General features: G+C 25.7%; 2 protein-coding genes across 2 annotated transcripts in view; one reads left to right on the top strand and one right to left on the bottom strand.

The window, feature by feature from the left end:
- LOC101235654 (inositol polyphosphate-5-phosphatase A) overlaps positions 1-8166 on the bottom strand; it is a 32701-nt gene extending 24535 nt beyond the window's left edge. The window contains exons 1-6 of the mRNA XM_065792237.1: positions 7865-8166; positions 5062-5106; positions 4893-4993; positions 4723-4807; positions 4124-4190; positions 3782-3876 (exon numbers count right to left, since the gene is read on the bottom strand). Coding sequence (XP_065648309.1) covers positions 3782-3876; positions 4124-4190; positions 4723-4807; positions 4893-4993; positions 5062-5106; positions 7865-7912 — 441 coding nt within the window. The 5' untranslated portion in view covers positions 7913-8166. The remainder of the gene's footprint in view (positions 1-3781; positions 3877-4123; positions 4191-4722; positions 4808-4892; positions 4994-5061; positions 5107-7864) is intronic.
- A 4420-nt stretch (positions 8167-12586) lies between these two features.
- The window catches only part of LOC100199623 (ubiquitin thioesterase ZRANB1), an 18275-nt gene continuing 7931 nt past the window's right edge, over positions 12587-22930 (top strand). Inside the window, exons 1-4 of the mRNA XM_065792236.1 lie at positions 12587-13724; positions 13866-13937; positions 20781-20976; positions 21129-21373. Of these exons, the coding sequence (XP_065648308.1) occupies positions 12596-13724; positions 13866-13937; positions 20781-20976; positions 21129-21373 (1642 nt within the window). The 5' untranslated portion in view covers positions 12587-12595. The remainder of the gene's footprint in view (positions 13725-13865; positions 13938-20780; positions 20977-21128; positions 21374-22930) is intronic.

Genomic DNA, 22930 nt, shown 5'->3' with positions numbered 1-22930 from the left:
CTTGGTTGGAATTCTAATACTTTTTGTGAAAATTGAGAGAAATGTGTTTTTACAATTATATTAAATTAATATGCAGTATAAAAGATTAGAGGTAGGATCTTTAGTGAATTAAAGTACTTCTTCAAAAACCTAAAACTAAAATTAAGTTGATGCTGTTGAGTGGAATCGATCTAAAGACTCAAAAATGGTGTTCTTTAGATTCACAATTAGGGGTAATAAAAAAGTTTTTAAAATTATACAAAAAAGAGAAAAGCTTCTTTAAACATTAAAAAAACTTGATGCAAAAAAATTTATAGCATCTAAAGCTCATGTTTGGACATAATACGCTGACAAAATCATTTTAGAAAATATATTTGTAAATGAAACTTTTTTGAAGCGAAAAACTTTATTTATTGAACTGCTTTAAATGATTTGAAAAAATTTTATAACGTTTAGGTTTCCAATAAAAAATTAAGGTTTCCAGCCTAGTCTGTAGCTTTCACATAAGTACTTATAATAATACTTAAAATGTAAACAAACAAAATTGTGATTTTTAGTGTGTGAATAAACTATCATGCATTGAATATTGACAGTAATCTTTAATATAATAATATTCAAATATAAAACTTTATTCAATAGTTATTATTTATCCTATAATTTCTGTATATAATAAAATTATTATAAATATCATTATATTTAAAAAAAAGATGAAATTTTTAAACATGACCAACTTTAAAGATTTTAGTCCTTAACAAAACATGTTTTGGAATATTTTTTGTATAGCAAAACAGAAGATTAGTTTGGTAGTTTCGAAAGCATTTGAAAAACAAATCTTTTATCAAGCACTTACAAGCATAAAATTTGAGCTAAATTTTAATAAGAGAAAGATCCGTTACTAGAAAGCCAAACAACATTAAAGGTTTCTTATATTGATGCTTTCTTCAAGAAAGGCTTGCAACATCTTAATGAAGTGATAAGCAAATAGGTTGCAGTTGGTGAAAAAAATTGCAAATAATGTTTTGCCAAGAAGATTATTTAAATCAGATGGCTACATTTTGTCAAAAATCTACAAAATGTCATGGGGCAATAATCACCATTATTTAGCAAGGAATTTAAAAGATTCAAGAAGAAGGAGGTTATTTTTTATAAGTTAATGAATTTCTGTCAAAAATTGTTGTTACATAAATCTGAATTGAATCTGCTTTAAATGGTTTCCTATCACTCGAAATAATGTGTCCATGAAGAATCAAAACCAAAAAAACTATTTGAGTCAAGATAGTCAAACTCAAGTTGGATTCAGACAGTTGCAATTTAGCAACAATCACTGATGGTGCAAGTGTAATGATGAAATTTGGAACAAAATTACATAATGTTCTTGCATAAAACATTAAAAGACATCAATGAGCCTTGCTCTCAGAAAAATTTAAAGTTTGAATTCAAGAGCAAAGCAACCACAACCTTGTACACTTAATATATTATTTAAAAACTCCAGACTTTTTGGCAAAGCAAAAGGGTCAGCTGGGAATAAAAATTTAAAAAAATGTAACATTTATAGGTCATCCAGGTTATATTTTAAAAATCGGGCAAACTGTAGTGGGTAAAATCTGTAAAGTCTCTGGAAAAAATCCAAAATATATTTTCCCTTAATTTCCTCGTAATTTTGCTTTTAGCTGAGTCGTTTCCAGGTTTTTTTTCAAACTTAACCTAATTTTGTGTGAGTGATGAGTGAGAAAGCTTAAAAAACAACTTTATTACAAAAATATATACTTAAACTTGTATGTATGGAAAACGTTTGGATATCCGGAAAAACTAAAAGTTAAGAAAAATATCCGGAATTCCGGAAATATCCAGAAAAAGATAACCCCTGAACATTCTATCTCTAGCTACTTTACTTTTAAACAGGGTGTATCCACAAAAAGTGAAGAGAAATTTTATTTTTTAAATTTTAAAGTAAAGGCTACCAGTTAATTTTAAAGTAGAGGTTGTGCCTGCAGCAAATCATTACATACGATGAAAATTTAAAAAATAAAATTTCTTTCAGAAGAATTTATTGAAGACAGAGCAAGAAACTAACACCATAGATGAGAATCGATTTGAGATTTTGAAGAAAAAGATGAGTTTATTTGAAGCTACCCGTGTAAGGTTTAAAAATCTTGACAAACTTTTTTAAGCTTTATTAATGAGTAAACCAACATCGATGTAGCCAGGACATCGATGTAGCCAGGACATCAATGTAGTTAGAACAAGCTTTTTTAGTCATGGGATCATTTGCCAGGAAAATAAGAAATAGATTGGACAACAATACCTTTGATGCTTTGATTATAATGCATAAAGAAAAATCAACAAAACACTTAATAGAGTAGTTTAAAGAGAAAAGTTATTAAAATTTTTTACTTAATTCTTTTAAAAACTTGATGTTGTTTTTTTTATATAAAATTCACAAAAACAATAAGAGAAACATGACAATGAATATTTTTAACATAGAAACCAAAAATTAAATTATTTCTAACTTTTTATATTAATTTAGTAATGCAACTAATACAGCCATAAAAAAAAAAAAAATTGATCAGCAATAGTAGAAGTACTACCATAGCCTTATATTTTAATATGTATCAATTTCTCTTGTTGTTGTTGTTGTTTTTTTTTTTTTAATTTTTATTCAAATTTAATAACTAAATTGTTTGGTTAATATAAAATTATTATATATATATAAAATGTAAAAACATTAAACAATCTAATAATATATATACAAATATACATTATTAGATAAATAATACATTCTATTATGTTACCTGCGTTCTTCCTCATGTGAAAGCCACTCACAGTCCTAAGTTGCCACAGAAGAGATCACATATAAGATAAAGTGATTGTTCAAAGCAATCAAAAAGTGAAAAGCCATTAATATAGATAAATGAAGCAAGGATGGAACCTTGAGGTATCTCAGTAGTTATTAAACATGAAAATGAGTGTTATAATAATACAGGCCACTTTAATACTGCAGTTAGAATGAAATGATTCAATAATTTTTAAAACTTTTCCAGATACACTATATAATGAGAGCTTATAGGCCAGCCAGAATTTAAATAATATAAGAAAAGACCAGCATGCCAGATTTTAAATCACAGGCTCAGAGCAAAAAGATCATAACAGACAGTTTTGCGAAACAGAGAAAACGCAGTTGAAAGTTAAGATGCCTTGCATTAATCAATTTATTTTACTCATTACCCCTAGTAATATTGTTTTTTATTTGTGACTAAGATTGTTAAAAAACTATTATTATTATTGTTTGTTTATATATATATATATATATATATATATATATATATATATATATATATATATATATATATATATATATAAATATATATATATATATATATATATATATATATATATATATATATATATAAATATATATATATATATATATATATATATATATATATATATATATATATATATATATATATATATATATATATAAATATATATATATATATATATATATATATATATATATATATATATATATATATATATATATTTAAACACACACACACACACACATATATATATAATATATTATACATTAAAGTCTTTAGGATAAATGAATTTAACAATATTCCCATCACCAAACCTATACAATATGTACTGTATATAGGCCATTAAAAACAAACTAGAATTTAATATATTATTTCAATTTTAATTGTATTATTTTTGTAAAAAATCAAAAGGAAAGGAAAGTTATTGCAGTATTTGTTGTAAAAAAATTCAAATAAAATTATGAAGTCATTTATTCTACCTTGGAAAAACAGCTTAATGGGTATTTATATTTTTGCACTGTTTCATAATTCTCCAATAAAACTTCTCCTTCAATAAGAGGCTGAAATTCCTTTTCTAAATTAATTAAAATTTAAACATATTTATTATCTTTGCACACAAACCTAATAGAAAAACTATTTATATAAATATATAAAGAATAAATAAAATATTCCATCAGATCTTCCTCAGCATCTTCCTGAAAAGTTCATTTTATTTTACATTCATTGTAATCAAGATTCAAAAATGGAAGTTGAATTCTATTAATAAAAAAAATGTCCTTAAAAATTTATGAACCACACAAAGGATGTAAAGAAATATAAACCTTTGAAATTCCACACTTTTATGGAACTCAAAAGTGACTGATGAATGAAATAACAGCAGCCCAAAGCCTAAACAATAATCAACAACATGATGTTGAATAATATTTTAAAAAATTAACTCACAGTTAAACAAGACACTTTAAAATGATAATCTATTTACAAATATTTGTTTTTGAACAGAAGCTTTAAGAAGAAAAAGTTGACAAAAAAAAGCTTGTTTAAAATAAACCATAAAAAAAAATGGATTAGAAAGAATTTTAGTAATGCATGTTTTTCAACAAACAAACAAAACATTGAAGATTAAAACAAAATCTAAACAAAAAGAAACAACAAAAATATAAACACTAAACAAAAAACTATAAACAATAAAAAATTTGTTATATTAGAATATTTAAGAAAAACTGATATTAAAAAACATGACAAAAATATAATAATTTTCCTTAGACTTTAAAATTCTATTTTTTTTTTTTTTTTTGGACTCAAGATAATCAGATACATAATCAAATAAGTGTCAAAGATAAAATATATAATGTAAAGATATAAACCAAAGCGTCAAAGATATGGATATATAGCATTAAATTTAATATGTTAAGAAATTTACTGTATATTTCTGTTCATCATACTCTTTGTCAATGTATGAATAAAAACATGACAATCCGTGGTGAACTGGTAATCTTTTTAATTCACTGTAATTAAAAACAACAATTTATTCTACATACGTTCTTTGTATAATAAAAAAATTTTAAAAAGTTATTGATTTGATTAACTCACTAGAAGAAGGTGGCAATTTTTTCGCTGTCAACTACCTGTGATTTTCCGCCGATCTCTTGAAAATGCAAACCAATAAACAATGGTCTTTCAGATTCAACAAGCTAAAAGTAAAAGAAAGATTTTTTAGAACTAAAAACATCTACTTGCATAAAAATTAGGAAATGCTTACTTTACTGTACTGATTTAGCCAGTTTTTTTGCAAAGCAGAACCAAACTAAAATAAAAAAACAAAAAACTAATAAATCCAAAATAAATAAAAAGTTTAAAACAAATTAAATGATTGTAAATCTAAAAAAAAAAATTTATATACAAAAGTTTTTTTAAATAAATAGATATTAGATAAAAAATATTAGATAAATTCCAAAAATGAATAAATATTCAATGCAAATAATGTTATTCTGTGTAGATATATTAAGTAAAGGAATAATGTCAAGAGCAAAAATAATTAAGTAAAACACAATAAAAAAATATTGACATCTCGTTCATGACAATGTCAATAAAGATTACATTAACAATTTTAAACATTCAAAGTTTATGCTTTTATTAAAAAAACTAATACAAAATTAGCCCATCTGAATAATAAAGATACAAACTTATATTTTTAATCCCTCAATTCATCTTAAAAGTTGTAATAATAAGTAAAAAAATTAAAAATCTTAACCATAGAACCTTTTTTTGAACCGACAGTCTATTGGTATTTAGGTAAAATAATCAATTTTGTCAATTAATTTATCTTACCATTCAGAGAGCCAATTATTTTATTCATTGAATAAGTTAATTCAGAGAGTCAATCAATTTTGAAACATTGAAATTAAAAATTTATAAAGTGCTAAACTCTGGAGCCATTTTTTTCTGGTGAAATTCACAAAATATAAAGAAACGGTGGGAGTCTGAGAATTCAGATATAATAAAAAACTCCATTACTCTAAATTCTAGAACCTGAATTTGAATAATATTTGGTAGCATAACTATTTTTATTATAAATATATATTAAAAGTTATTTTTAATCATTCTATAATTTTTATAAAGTATAATTCTAATATAAACTAAAAAAATGATTGGAAAATCATAATTTAAAATTTTAAAACAGTAAACAAGAAAAATATGTCAATTTTTCCTTTAATAAATAAAATAGACAAATATCAAACATTCTGAAATTAAAATTATAAATAATTAAAACATGTTTTATTCACAGCTCTAAATAATTAATATTCCATATAAATACATATTTTTTGAAAATTAAATATTTGTACAAATTTAAAAAATCTCAATAAAATGATATCATGGTGAACCGTATAAAAAATTGAATCTAATGAGCACAATATTTAAAATATACCTACAAATAAAAAAAACTATAAAATAAAATAAAGATTTTTTATATAGTTTAAATTTTTAAATCAACAAAAATTTACCGAAAAATTATTTAGCAATATGTTGTTAGAAACAAATGACTAAATAGTTTTTAGAATTTATTTCTGTATTGCTTTCTAATAAAAATTAATTGAGAGAAGTATTACAGTTAAGATTAAAGCTTGGTTTCAATTTAATTGAAGAACTTCTACTAGATTCAAAAATAACTAGCAAGGTTTTTAAATTTTAAATCTAGATATTAAACAGGGTAGTTTTGTGAATCGTAATGCAGATCATTTGTATTATTAAAGCACAATATAATAGCTTCTTATTATAATAACTTTAAAAAATTTCAAAGCAAAAAAATTTTTAATCATTATTTTAATCGAGTTGAATAAACAAACACTTAAGAACATTTTTGAATAAATTAATACAATTATTACTTAGACTATTATGAATACTTCAACAACTAAAACAACTTTGACAACAATTACTACATAGCATTTTAAGTTAGTACAAAATTAATATTTCTGGATAAATTTGAATTAAAAATACTTAACTCATATGTTTCTTTGGAAGATTATTAAGTTTTGAAAACTAGCAAAAGAAATTTATCTTTATCATGTTTTACACCTAGATTCTAACAATCCATAGCCTAATCTGTCAGTCAGCATATACCCTCAGCTTGATTTATTCCAATTTTAAAGAAAACTCTAAACCCTCAATATAATTGAGGCTCATAAACATTGGATATTAATCATCATATATTTTTTCTACCACAATAAAAAACTATGTACTGATCTGCTATGCAATTTAATGCCAAGAAGTGCATGCAATTGAAAAATTGCTTTAACTCTTTCAAAATTTCATACTTAAATAAGAAAAGAACATTATGAAAACCCAACCAAACCACAAAACTGTGGAAATATGAACATTAAATTTTAAAAAACTACATTTTTATATATATTTTATATTATTTTTATTATCATTTTCATGTGAACTTGAAAAAAAAAGTTTAAAAATTTTACTTATGCTTATGTTAAATGTTACCTAACAACTTGCAATTAGTTTAACGATTAATGACCACTCATTTTAAGATTTGTGTAGCTTTTGTTTTTACTTTATGAACTATTTCTATTATTTTCATTTTACTTAAGATAAGTAAATATTTATAAAATGTAATAATTAATTTCAGGATGTATATTGCTTGATTGATTCAATATTATTATAAAAGCAATACCTTTCAACTAAAATAATTTTTGGAAAATTATAGAAACGAGTGAGTTAAAAGTTGAAATAACCACATTTAAAATTATACATGACCATGTACACTTTAAATAAAAAAAAGAATTTTTTTTTAGTTTAATAGTTTTCACAAGTAAAGGTACTGCGCTGAGAAAACCTGGAAACCTTACATCGTATTAAGTTTAAATTAAAATGTTGATTACATTACTGACCTGCAAAACTGGGTTATTACAAACAAACTTTATTTTTTAAGTCATTTTATAAATACAAAACTAAATTTATAAACCTATTTAAAAATTCTAATAGATTTACACCCAAAAAATCTGGAGCAAAGAATCATAAGAATGTATCTTTTCTTATGATAGTATAACTTTTACCTCTTCGAACAAAGATCCGATATTGCCAGTAATCAATAAAACTTTCATTTTAACAAAATAAAAAAAATTAAATTGTCAAATCCACTAATAAGTCCATTATTGATTTGATAACTGAGACTGAAACTGAGATTGAGAGAAATCAGAGAATTGATGATGGGTTTCGCAGTTCTTGTTTTTAAAAATCTTTCGTTCGGAGCCTCTACTTGGAGTGAGTGTTTTATAATAGTAATAATTCTAAAAGTCAACCTGCTCAAAGTTCTTAAAAATTGAAAGTTTGTTTCGTAATTGTAATTCTAATAACTGTTTTGAAAAAATTGAATATTTCTTAATTACACAAAGTGAAAAAAAATTTTTTGAGTCAATTTAAAAAATTTCAATCCTTAATTATTTCTACCATTCATTGTTAACACTTTTAAGTAAAAAATAACTTTGTCTTAAACAGCCGTAAATTGAGGCAGGTCGAAACAAAAACAACATTTTTTTTAACATTCATAAAATATCAGACAGATTTTGTTGATGACAAAATACATCTTGTAATTTTAATCTTTATAATTGTTTCTATATACTTATTCTATTATGTATTAGATTAATATAAAAGAAAAGCTGTAAAGGGAATTCGTAGTACAATATTAGTAACATCAAAATTATTTAATCGTTTTTTTATGGTTTATGAAACAAATAGGTAACAGTTATATATATATATATATATATATATATATATATATATATATATATATATATATATATATATATATATATATATATATATATATATATATATATATATATATATATTATATATATATATATATGTATATATATATGTATATATATATGTATATATATATATATATATGTATATTTATATATATATGTATATATATATATATATATATATATATATAAATTAATATATATATATATACATATATATATATATATATACATATATATATATATATATATATATATATATATATATATATATATATATATATTATATATATATATATATATATATATATATATATATATATATATATATATATATATGTCTATATATATATATGTATATATATCAATAAAATAATATATATATATATATATTTATATATATATATATATATATATATATATATATATATATGTATGTATATATATATACATATGTATATATATATATATGTATATATATATATATATATGTATATATATGTATATATATATATATATACATATATATACATATACATATATATACATATATATATATATATATATACATATATATATATATATATATATATATATTATATATATATATATATATATATATATATATATAAATATATATATATATATATATATATATATATTTTATATATATATATGTGGTAATAATAAAATTAGTTTTTTAATTATAAAAGTTATATAAAATATTAATATAAATATATATTATATAAAATATAATTATAAAAGTTATAAATAATATAATAAAATAAAACCTGAAAGACTCAAGATATATAAATAAGCAAAAAATTAGGCATTGTGAAGTAAAAACATGGTTATGTAATAGGTGCAGAAATTTTTTATCACTCCATGTCAAAAAATATTTCTTTTTTTGAAGACTTGATATGAAAATTAATTAACAGCTGTAGTTTTAAAAAAAAACAGGAAATTTAAAACTCTCCCTAAAGTCTAAATATTTTAATCTGCCAAAAAATTAAAAGACTAAACAGTAGGAAGTTTTTCAAAGAATTTGTGTGTTATTTAAATAAAGTAATTTTGCCACCTGTTTCAACTAAATTGAGATGTGCTTTGATAGGATAATTAGTACTATTTACCCTGTCCTAATTAATTTCTCAGGTCATGTTGGTCTTAAAATCAAATAAAATTAATTAAATCAATCAATTTTCAATTACAATATCTTGAAACTGTAAGAAAAAATCTGTCATCAATGGTCAGCAATGTCTAATAACTTTTCAAACATTTATGTCAATATTAATAAATAGTATTATGTATTGAATATATACCATTATTTAATAATATTGACAAGGTAGTAATGTACTCACTTCATTTTTTGAAATGTTCAATTTAATTTAGAAAATTTTTTGGAAAATGGAAGAATACCTGTTGTTGATAGATACTTCATGTCATCTCCTTATTTTATTAACTAAATGTTTACTTTAGTTGCTTATAATAAAATAAAAAAGTTCCATTTTTAAAAGTCAAAACTCTTTAATCTAATCTAATCTTTGTTTTAGACTTAATTTTTCTCTAACCCTGTCTAAGGTTGCCTTGACATCAGTTACTTTTTAGAATAAGTATTTTATACAGTATTTTTTACTGTACTTTTTAGAATACAGTATTTTTACAGTAATTTACAGTATTTTTTACAGTACTTTTTAGAATAAGTATTTTATACAGTATTCACATTTTGTACCTATAGCTAAAGTAGCTTTGGAATACTATAGCTAAAGTAGCTTTAGTAGCTTTGGAAAATCTAAATTTGGGATGGGTTCTAACTTGACATCATAGAATACTGTTTTTATTTGTCATATTGATTTTTTTTTTAAACAGTTGTAAACCAAAATCTTACAAACAAAAATACAACATAATGTTCAAACATAAATAATTAAAAAATAAATTTGCATTTGAATAAAATTATCAAACTTGATCTATTTTTATTTAAATATAATTATTTATTTGTTTTTTACTTAGAAACATGGATAAATCAAATATATTAACAAAAATAATTTAAATTAAAAAAGTGAACTGTAAATTAATTAAATTTTATAAAGAATTATTATTATTTTTAAATTTGAAATTAATAAAATATTTTTAAGTGCTCACCTTAATTCAAAAGAGTTATTTCTATTAACAATTAAATAAATGTATTATTTATTTACGTAATATATTTTTTTGTTATCATCATATATCATTTTAATTATTCAACAAATGTCAAATAATCAAAAAACTTTTTCTTTGTAAATGCATTAACTGTAAAGCTAAGCTTATCAAAATTTTGGAATGCAGTTATCAGCTTTAATATTCTTTTGAATCAATAGATTGTTTTCTATAAAAAAAACTTTTTGAAAAAAAAAAAATTTTTTTATACAATAAATATAACTAAAATAAATATATACATACAAATATATAATTTATTATATATATATATATATATATATATATATATATATATATATATATATATATATATATATATATATATATATATATATATATATATATTTTAAGTAGCACTAATTTAGTAATAATTTTCAAATAAATAACAATATTTTTATTTAAAAATTTAAAATATATATTTAAAGTAACTGTTATATATATATATATATATATATATATATATATATATATATATATATATATATATATATATATATATATATATATGTATATATATATATATATAAAATTAACAAATTGGATTGTGTATATGAAACATTATAATATTGTGAAAAACAAATCTTAATAAAGATCATTTTTTTTAACAATTTTTTAAAATGAGTTTTTTTTATCTTAGGTTAGTTACTTTTATTGTGGCTATAATGGGCTTCACTCGATCATGGATCTTTATATATATAATATATATATATATATATATATATATATATATATATATATATATATATATATATATATATATATATATATATATATATACATATATATATACTTATATATATGCATATATATATATACATATATATATATATATATATATATACATCTATATATACTTATATATATGCATATATATATACATATATATATATATATATATATATATATATATATATGTATGTATATATATATATGTATATATATATATATGTATATTTATATATATATATATATATATATATATATATATAAATGTATATTTATATATATATATATATATATATATATATATATATATATATATATATATATATATATGTATATATATATATATATATATATATGTATATATATATATATGTATGTATATATATATATATATATAATATATATATATATATATATATATATATATATATATATATATATATATATATATATATATATATATATATATATATATATATATATATATATATATATATAGCAGTTACTTTAAAGTCTGTAACAATAAACCATTTTTAGCCATTTTCATTTGAAAGTAAAAAAAGAATGGATAACATTTTTTATTAGTTTAAATATTTTGTGTAGATCTCTGGTTATGATTGGTCTCTTAGATAATATGATTGGTCTCTTAGATAAATTTTAGTCACAAAGTTTGGTTAATATTGGACATCATACTCAATCAAACCTTGTAACTGATATATAAAATGAAAAAAAATATTATTTTTGGTTTTTCTATTTTTAGTTTTAGTTACTTATGCTTATTTTCAGCAAAATATTTTTATAACAATCTTTAGGGTTACAAAACACAAAACCATTTTAAATTTGCTTCATAAAACACTGCGTTTAAATTCTGAAAATACTAAACAAAACATGTTAATGAAGAGTTTTGTTCAATATTTTCCTTTATTCAAGATAGAAGCATGTTTTGTGAGGCAAATGTGACTCCAAGGATAAATAGAAATTAAAAATATTTAATTTGATTACCTTGCAACACTACTCTTTTACTATTTTTATATTACCAAAACTAATGCTTTTGTTTTTAAATCATTTGCAATGGTTTTGTATATTTATGTATATGTAATGCTTAACTTTTATAAACAGAAAATGCCAAAAAATGAAGCTGATTTTAAATGGATATGCCGTGGATGTACTTACAGTAATTGGCCTTCAGCTAAAAAATGTGCAATGTGTAACATTTTATGTTTACAGAATAATCGATGGAATCTTGTTTTAGATGAAACCAATAATGATGAAATTATAAATGAAGAGATTATATTACTTAGTGAAAAAAACTCTGCCAATAATGACAAAAATTTAAAATGGAATTGTCCAGCTTGTTCTTATTTAAACTGGATAAAATCTGAACTGTGTATTATGTGCAAAACTGATAAACCTGACGAGTTCAAGTTAGTTGAATCTCTCAAAAATATTGAAAACAATGCTGAATGTAGAAGTGATCCTAAAGAGAAAAAAACAATTATAAAAGTTCATAAATGGATTTGCATAAAATGTACTTATGAAAACTGGCCAAAAGCGATGAGATGTATTATATGTCAACATCCTCGTAACAAGAACTGTAAGCCAGATGATTTTATAAGACAAGGTGATAAAATACAGAACAAAAGTACAATAAAGAAAACTAATAGAAATAAAACAAATTCTCCTCGTTGGTCACCACCTCGGTCACCAACCTCTTTGCAGTCTGGTAATATATTTGATATGCCAACTCTAGAAGAATCAAAAATACTAAATATTACAGAATCTTTTGAAAAAATGACATGTCAAAGTGAAGTTAACCAAAGAATTAATCAGATTTGCAATCGCTTATCTACTAAAGACCTAATGTGGTTAGCAGCATGTAGAGGGGTTGTGGAGCATGACATTAAGGCTGTATCAGCTTATTTAGCTAGTGGTGGTGACCGAGCAAGGCAATTAACCTCTGATGATGTTTTGGTTCTAAATGAGCCAGAGCATTATGAGACTGGGCATACACTTGTACACTTATCTATACGATATCATCGTGAAGATATTTTAAGAATGTTGCTTATATCAGAGATACCCCATCGTTCTGTTAAAAAACTTCCATGTCATGTTTGTCCAGAGTTATCCATGGCAATACGTAAACAACTTTTGCATTCTATTCGAACAAGGAAAGGAGAATTTAATTGTCCTTTCTTTACTGAGCTTGTTACCTTTTCTCTTCCTGGTGGTATGATTTTTATTTTTTATTTTTATTGTTTTAAATACAGATAATTGTTAATAAGTATTATTATTATTAATATTGTTGTTATATATTAAGTATTATTAAATAACAGCTTTTGATTGAGATGCAAAAAATTTTAAATCATAGAGATTTTAGCATTTGATGCTGTACTTCAACACCAACTATTTAAAGAAATATTAGATACAGATGTAAGAAAAGGTTAGAGTTATTTACCGTTTGCATGTTTTTAAGAGTACATTTTAGTTTTTTGTGGTTTGATCTTAGGAATTATTCTTAATGCAATTGTAATTCTAGCTGTAGCTTAGCTGTAAATGGTTTATTGCTTATATAAGAAAATTATTTAATTTTTTGTTCCTTTATAGCTTATATATAGTTTAGTACTATAGCCATTTTGTATTTTTAATGTTCAAGCTTCCTAAAGTACTGAATTTATTTCTATTTTAAATGAAGTCACTAAATTATCTCATTTCTAGTTTTTTAGTTGCTTTTGTACAAGTCGCTTTTTATTGCTTTAAATAATCAATAAAATCTTCAAATTGTCTCAGATTCTCTCGGCATTTAAACTTCTTAGATTTTCATAGTATTTAAACCTGTTAGATTCTCTTGGTATTTAAACCTCTTAGATTCTCTTGGTATTCAAACCTTTTAGGTTCTTTTGGTATTTAAACCTGTTAGATTCTCTTGGTATTTAAACCTGTTAGACTCCTTGATCATAATTCTTGCATTGTTTGATTGAGTGGATTTTTCCCCATAATTTTGATTGTAATGGTTCCTGTATTTCTTATGTCTCTCTGTAGCCAAACATGCTTTATGTAATTTTAAGGGTCTATGTAAGAATCTATTGGATTAATCTCTTGGATTCATGAATGTTTTTATTCCTCCTTATAGATTCTAAGTCTGGCATCATTCCTTTTCATGGTTTTCTGTACAGCAGCTCCTACTTTCAGTTATTGTTTTCACCTTTTTCACCTGACAAATTACTTTTTAAATAGTTATAAATAAATACATAGATTTACCTACAGCTTCTGTATTTTGCCAGAATAATGAATAAATTGGCAAAAGACTTGCTCAGCTGTGAAACAAATTATTATATCTGTAAAATTTTTAATATTCAAGAGTTTTCTGGTGAAATAGTTCTCCATTCACCATTAAATAAGACTTTAGTTTTTTCTAATAAATAGTTTTGTTTTTCATCAAAGACGATATTTGGAAGTATATTCCAAAGTTTAGGACCATAGTGGGATAATACTTGACCAAAACGATTACTGCATTTTGTTTCCTTTAATTTTAGTGTTCTTTCTGACATTGAGTAGTGAATTAAATTGCGTAATGATGTTAGTGCTTCCAGGATAATAGGTTTGTGCATTATTAAAAGGACCTTGAAATAGATTCTTTTTCTAATTTTCAGTCGATTCAAATTGTTGCATTCCTGGTCACTCGATTTTCTCTTCTGGTTTTAATTACTAGTCTTGCTGCATAATTTTGAACAAGTTGCAGTTTTTTTTGGATATTTTGCTCAATATAATGAGTTATAACTGAAAAGCGGTAATTACTTTGAAGACAAAGTTATGTAACATACTTTATGTTAATTATGGTTGCAATCTTACCTTGTTTGTAGTATTTTCAATTCTCTACAAAACTTATTTTATTTTAAATTAAAATGATATAAAGTAACAGAGAAAAATGAAAAAAAAAACAAGAAGCCCGTTGAGAATGTTTGTACAGCTTTTATTTGAAAAATCGATCTAAAGGGGAAAAAAGTTTACAGTTGATCACTTTCTTGCTGAAAAAATTCCTATTAACACTATCTATACCATTATTTGATGTGCTAAAAATAATTCTGGGCACCAGAGAGTCCCTGGATGTGGTAAAAAAAATGACAAAAAGGAATATCGAAAGACTTAAAACAATGATTGACCACAAAGACAACATATTCCAAACACAAGCAGCTTGGAAATTGAAGTGCACCCAAGTATATATCATCAAAACATTTAAAACAAAGTCTTTAATCAGACCAAAGATGAAGAAAAAGATTCCACTAAGAACTTGTAACCAAATAGAAGCAGCTCGAACAATGTACGTTTGGCTGTATCGAATATCTGCCAATAAATTGTTAATCCTTGACGATGAGTCATTTCACATTTAACCAATTTTCAATTAATGGAAATGATATTTATTATTCGATTGATGTTTCTCAAACACCAATAAGTGTCACATTAAAACCCAGTGCAAATTATGAAAAGAAATTACTTGTTTGGATTTGCTTTTCCAATAAAGGAATATCTTTGCCAATATTCAGAGTCTTTCTGAGTCAACTCGGTGTCAATTAGACTATGTAAGACGCAATGGTTTGATTGAAAAAAATTGATATGCAAATAAATTGCTCGCATAAATTTTTTTTTTTTCTTTTTAAATTAAGTTTTTATCTCATGAACCAACGGAGTTATGCCCCTTCAAAGTTATTACTGTTTTTTAGTTATAACCCGTTATTGAAGAAGTTTTTAACAATCTTATTTATTTGTGTTTTTAAAGATAATTCATTGTCAAGTATCACACCTAACCTTTTTGCGGATTCAACAAGTCTTATACATTCCTTAATAGCAAAGTACTTTTAATAATATCTTTTTGATTGCTAGGAGGTGCCATAATTAGTATTTTTGTTTTCGATTTGTTAATACATTTTGGTATATCCAGGACAAGTGTATTATATTGACCTGAAGGAAAGAATGCTTTTAGAGTTGATTTTAAAGATGATTATCTGAGTATCCATAAGTTTTAACATTGATTATGTTTAGATATTTGTATAGTGGTCTCATAAAGATATTAAAGAATTTTGGACCCAGGATTGTACCTTGTGGTGCTCGATATTTTACTTTTTTTTTCATGGAGTATGAGTTTACTAAAAGTGATTTGAACCAGTTGTGAGCTGAGTCAATTATACCTATTTCACTAGTTGATAGCCCAAGTAGTTTTTGCTGATAAATAGTGTCAAAGGCAGCATATAGATCAAGTAACATTAGTACTGAAGGTGTATGTTTATCAAACAGTTTAAATATATTATTGGTAAGCTTAAGTAAAAGTGTTTCAGTCGAGTGATGTTTTTTGTATTTATATTAATATTCTATATGAAGATTTTTATTCTCATGTGGGAATCAAGACAATTGGAAATTACTCTTTTTTTTACCTTGCTAATGAATACTAAATTAGAATCTAGTCTTTACTTTTGGAGTTTTCAGTATCTGTAGCAAAGTCTAACTTCTTTGTTATTATCATCACCACCAAGTTCTCTAAACCTATCATTCACTAATATTTGTGGCCTTCAAAGTAACTTTTCTTCTGTTGGGTCTTATCTCTTGCAAAGTTCACCAGACCTACTTGCTCTTTCTAAGACTAATTTGAGTTCAGCTGTCTCATCTTGCAATCTTAGTGTTGATGGTTATCTTCCTTTAATTCGTAAAGACTCCAATAGCCACATGCTTGGCCTGAGCATTTACGTTTGTAAGAATTCACCCATTTGTCATGAAACTTGATTTGAATCCACAGACTATTCTTTCATGTGCTTTCGTTTAGCACCACTTCACTCTATCGTCTTTCTCTTTGTTTTATATCGCTCCCCTTCATCTCAAGACTGCACTCTTTTTGATGTTATTTCTGGTCATATTGACCAAGCCCTCTCTCTTTATTCATCAGCTAATAATGTTGTTGTCAGTGACTTTAATGCTCACCACTCTGAATGGCTTGGATCTAGTCTCAGTGACTCTGCAGGCATTAAAGCCCACAACTTTTGCCTTTCTCAATCCCTAACTCAAATAGTCAACTTTCCAACTCGCTTTCCTGACAACCCGAATCATTAACCTTCTCTACTCGACTTATGTTTTGTTTCTGAACCTAATCAGTGCTCAGTTTCTCCACATTTACTCTTAGGTGCTTCTGATCACAGTTTGATCTCTCTAAAACTAATATCTCATTCTTCTTTATCACCTGAATCCCCCTATTATCGTACCTCTTACAACTATCTTAAAGCTGGCTGGGGTTCTTTCTGTGATTTTCTTCGTGATGGCCCTTGGAAAGAAATCTTTCGTCTTCCTGTCAACAAATGTGCTTCTTACATAACTTCGTGGATTCAGGCTGGTATGGAATTTTTTGTTTCCTCTTGACAATTCCAGGTCAAGCCTCACTCTCCTCCATGGTTTTCCTCACACTGTGCTGCTGCAATGTCCAATCGAAACTGGTACTTCCATATCTATCAGCAAAACAATTCTCCAGAAAACAGACGTCTGTTTATTACTGCTAGAAACCATTGTAAACAGGTTTTATCTAACGCCAAAGCTCGCTATTCTCAGGTCATAAAATCTCGTATCTCATCTCAAAAATTAGGCTCTCGTGACTTCTGGAGAATCTTTAATAATATCAATAATAAAGGCAAATCTATAATTCCACCTCTCTTGTATGGTTCAGACTTTGTCACCTCACCTAAAGACAAAGCCGAACTGTTTGCTAAAAACTTTTCATCAATATCATCTCTTGATTCCACTAGTTGCGTTCTACCTGATATAGCTGTCAAACAGGTTGATTCATTGCTTGACATTCATATCACTCCAGTTTCTGTATCTAAAGTGATTTCCTGCCAAAACTCTTCTACAGCTTGTGGCCCAGACAACATACCTGTTATTGTCTTGCAGAAGTGTTCTCTGGAGCTGTTGTCTATACTCTCAAAACTATTCAACAAGTGCTTATCAGAGTCTTGTTTTCCAGCCTGCTGAAAAGCAGCATCTGTTATCCCTATCTTCAAAAATTCTGGAGAGCGATCTGATTCGTCTAACCACTGTCCCATTAGTCTTCTTCCTATCATAAGCAAGGTTTTGAGTCTTTAATTAACAAACACTTAGTTTCTCATCTTGAATCTAATAACTTACTTTCTGACCATCAATATGGATTTCGATCTTCTCGTTCTACAGCTGATTTGCTAATAGTAATAACCAATAGGTTTTATCATGCATTAGACAAAGGTGGAGAGGTTAAGGCCATCGCTCTTAACATTTCTAAAGCTTTTGATAAAGTTTGCCATGCTGGTCTTCTCCGTAAGCTTTCTTCTTATGGTGTATCTGGCAACATCTTTAAGATTATTGAACCTTTCTTTTCCTATCGTAGTATAAAAGTTGTTCTTGATAGACAGCACTCTTCTTCTTATTCTGTAACTTCAGGGGTTCCCCAAGGTTCTTTCCTTGGCCCTATACTCTTTTTAATTTACATATTCGGCATTGTTTGCTGATTTTATTCTTTTCATGATAAGAAGCCAACACTCTCTGATTGCTTGGAGGAGGCATTTGAGCTTGAAAAGGATCTCACTTCTGCTACAGCATGGGGTTCACAGTGGCTAGTGAACTTCAATACAGATAAAACTCAATTTTTTTTCAGCTAATCGTTATTGCAATAAGTTAGATCTTCCTATATTTATGAACGGTGATGTACTTGATGAGTCATCTACTCTTTATCTTCTAGGATTAACTCTTACTTACGATCTTTCTTGGAAACCATATATCAAATCAGTTGCAAAATTAGCATCTGCTAAGGTTGCATCTCTTTATCAAGCTTGACACTTTTTTGCTTCGGATTCTATTCTCTATCTCTATAAATCTCAAATTCGGCTTTGTATGGAATACTGTTGCCATATCTGCGGCAGATCTTCTAATGATGCTCTTTCTCTTTTAGATAAGGTGCAAAAACGCATTGTAAACATAGTTGGACCTGCTCTTGCCGCCAACCTCCAACCATTATCACATCGTCATAATGTTGCTTCTCTTTCTCTTTTTTACAAATACTATAATGGGCACTGGTCAAAAGAACTAGCATCTCTTGTGCCATCTACTAAAATTCATTCTTGTGTTACTTGTCATTCAATTAAGTCTCATCCTTTTTCTGTGACTGTTCCTAAGTGCTCTATAAACGCTTATTCGTGTAGTTTTTTTCTTCAAACATCAGTTCTTTGGAATTCGCTTCCTTCATCTTGCTTTTGTGATTCATATAATTTGCAATCCTTTAAGTCGTCCGTCGATTCTTATCTTGCTTTACAATCTTCATCTTCTCTCTTCCAGTAACTCCCAACACTTTTTGTGGTTGTTTGCAGCCTTGTTGGAAGGGAAGATGTTTTAAAAATAAATAAAAAATTAGAAGTAATGTAGCACTTTTTAGACAACCCTTGTGCTATTAAATTTTTTTAAAAAGTGAATTGGTTAGCGCCTAATAATCTCAGATTAATTTATTTTGTATTTCAAGTTAGAGTGTAATTTACTTTTAAAAAATCTTCATTAGTGTCATTAATAATGGAAATATTCCTTCGCTAATTCATGGGTCAGTTTTTAAAATAAAGTAAACTGTTTGCAAAAAACTTTTTTTATTAATTTTTCTCTTGATTCTAATGACCTTAATATTTTTAACACCTCTGACTGTTTTATACTTTGTCAGTCATTCTAATGACTCTGGTTTTTATGACCATTTTAACATTTTCACAGTCTTCTAAAATAGTTTGTCAGAACTTTTGTTTCTACTATGAAAACTACTATAATACTTACTTGAATGTTATCATTTGTTTTCGTTGTTCTTTTTTTTAAATGTTGGAAAGCAATATTTGTCATTCATATCAAGCAGTCAATTCTAACAATCAAACTTAAACCTGTCTATTGCTGTAAGTTTTCGTAGGAACAAAATATGAGCTATCATTTTTTGTTCAACCAATCAACATTTTTTGCTCCTTTTAGACATTTAATTTTGTCTTTTTACTAGTTTCTTGTTGCTTTAAATCTTTTCATCTAGTTTTTTGTTGTGCACAATTTTGACTTTCGAAGTTTTTTGTTTTGTTTAATTTTTTTTGATAAACTTTTTGTTTAACTTCTAACTTAACTAAACATTAATTTTAATAGCAACCTTTTCTTAAAAACAGTTGCATTTCTATATTGTTGTAAAGGTGTCATCAATAGATAACTATTCAGCTGAGTTTTAATTAAAATTGTATAAGAATTTGTTTAATTTTCTTATTTTAAGTTCTTGAGGAAGAATCTTTGATTAACTGGAGTTCAGAGCTTACTAATCAGTATGGTAGTCGTTTATGTCCATTATGGAATCGTGCTGCTGGTGACTGCTTATTAGACAGTGTGCTTCAAGCTACATGGGGTGTTTTTGATCGAGAGAATGCACTACGTAAAAAACTTTTTGAAGCTCTTTCAGAGGGTCAGCATCGGTAACATATTTTTTTAATTTTGTTGACTTATTTGTTTATATGATTTTGTAAAAAGTTTACTTCTTCATTTATCTTATTCATTTTCTCATTTTTAAAAAAATATTCATTGTTTACATAATTGATTCAAAATAATTCACGTTGCTTTTTACAAGGTTTTTTCCTCGTTGGCAAGAAGCAGAAGAAATGCAGGCAAGTGAGATGAATTATAGTCTGGAAGAACAACAATGGAAACATGACTGGGCTAACTTAGTTGGTCTTTCTGCAATGGCTGGAAGTAGTTTAGAACAAACTCATGTTTTTGCTTTAGCACATATTTTGCGTCGACCGATTATTATATATGGTGTAAAGTATGTGAAAAGTATGAGAGGAGAATCTATCGATTTAGCCAGGTTTGAAGGTGACTTTTTTTTTTTATTTGTAAATTTTTTTTTAAAATAAAGCAGCAAACACTCTTTAAGTTGCGAATTCTTGACCAAGGTGAAAGTTAAACCACTCTTAAGTTGAGACCAAGGTGATAGTTAAAGAGTAAGTTACTTAATAAGCAATGTAAACCTGATGTACATTGTTTCCTTCCTTCTTGCCAACTAAAAATGGTTAGCAGAAGACTTGAATAACTGTAGATTGTATGAGTCATGACAACATGAAGATAGTAGAGAACTCTAAAGTATAGATATAAAAAAAAGCTAGATGAGTAAGTTTAACTATATTTATAATTTTTGGACTTTGTCTATGAGAGAAAGGGCATTATTAGAAGAACCAGATTTAATATGTCAATAGATGATCTGGATGAAGAATCTTGATGGTCTGGATGAAGAATCTTGTATTCCATACTTGAATGGATAAAAAATTTATGAAAGTTGAAAATAGAACCAAGAGTAAGAAAGCCATATATCATGATAGTGAGAAGCAACTTTAGTGGGTTGATAGAAACCACACTTTGCGATGAGTTAGGTGTGTGGTTTCTATGAATATTTCAATAAAATGTAAAGTAGTGAAAGTAAAGTTTTATCACAGTTAGTCAATCCAACTTCTCCCCATCCAATCTAAGGCATCCTAATCCTATTTGATGGTGGCCAGGTATAATATGTTTAAAGAAAGCACATAAAAATATAAAATTTTAATAAAAAATTAACATTTTCTTTTTAAAACTTTAATTAAAATTTAAATCACAAAAAAAAGACCACCTCTCCTCATTGATTAGATAGGACCACACCAGTATCAAACCATTTATAATAGTTAGCTGTAAACATCTGTTTTCTTTGTTTTGGGTTAAAACTTAACATCCCATGTGAGCCCTAAGCTGTCACAGAAAGGAGATCTGATTTAAGATCAATGGCCTGTTCTAAGTTGTTGGAAGAGCACTCGCCTCATAAGTGAGAAGTTCTGAGTTCGATCCCCATCACATTCCTGGTTGTCAACTTGTTTCTCCGTGCAGTGGCCTTCTTTGTCAAAGTTGAAAGAGGGTTATAACCACAAAAAAAAAGTAGCCTCCTTGACTGTAGTAGCCCTCTCGGCCTTGGGAAGGTGAATAATTTAAAAAAAAAAAAAAGATTAAAAATTATCTCTTTAAGATTAAAAAGTTTTTTTTCTCAAGACTCAAGTATGCAGTTGTATCATCATTCAATAAAACCTCCAAAGGTTATAAAAAAGATTATTATTATTTAAAAAATAAAAAAGACCAAGAATGTAATCTTGCAGTTACCCAGAATTTTTTTATGTTCATATGTATGACAAAAATATTCTTCGCACAAATAATTTACTGTGATAGCAGAATGGGAATAAGAAACCCTAAAGTCTTAGTCCCCCCTATCCTAAACATGAGGGCAATGAGTTGAATTGTTTATTTTTCATAACTATAAACTAGTTATGTATTCATCGGCAGATTTCAAATTTTATGTTTAAATTATTCAGCGTTCAGTATTAGCCCTCATGTTTAGGATAGGGGGGACTAAGA

Source organism: Hydra vulgaris, chromosome 03, assembly GCF_038396675.1.
Source record: "Hydra vulgaris chromosome 03, alternate assembly HydraT2T_AEP".
Taxonomy (NCBI): Eukaryota; Metazoa; Cnidaria; class Hydrozoa; order Anthoathecata; family Hydridae; genus Hydra; species Hydra vulgaris.
Note: the sequence above shows the minus strand (reverse complement) of the source record. Positions and strands in the feature narration are given on the sequence as shown.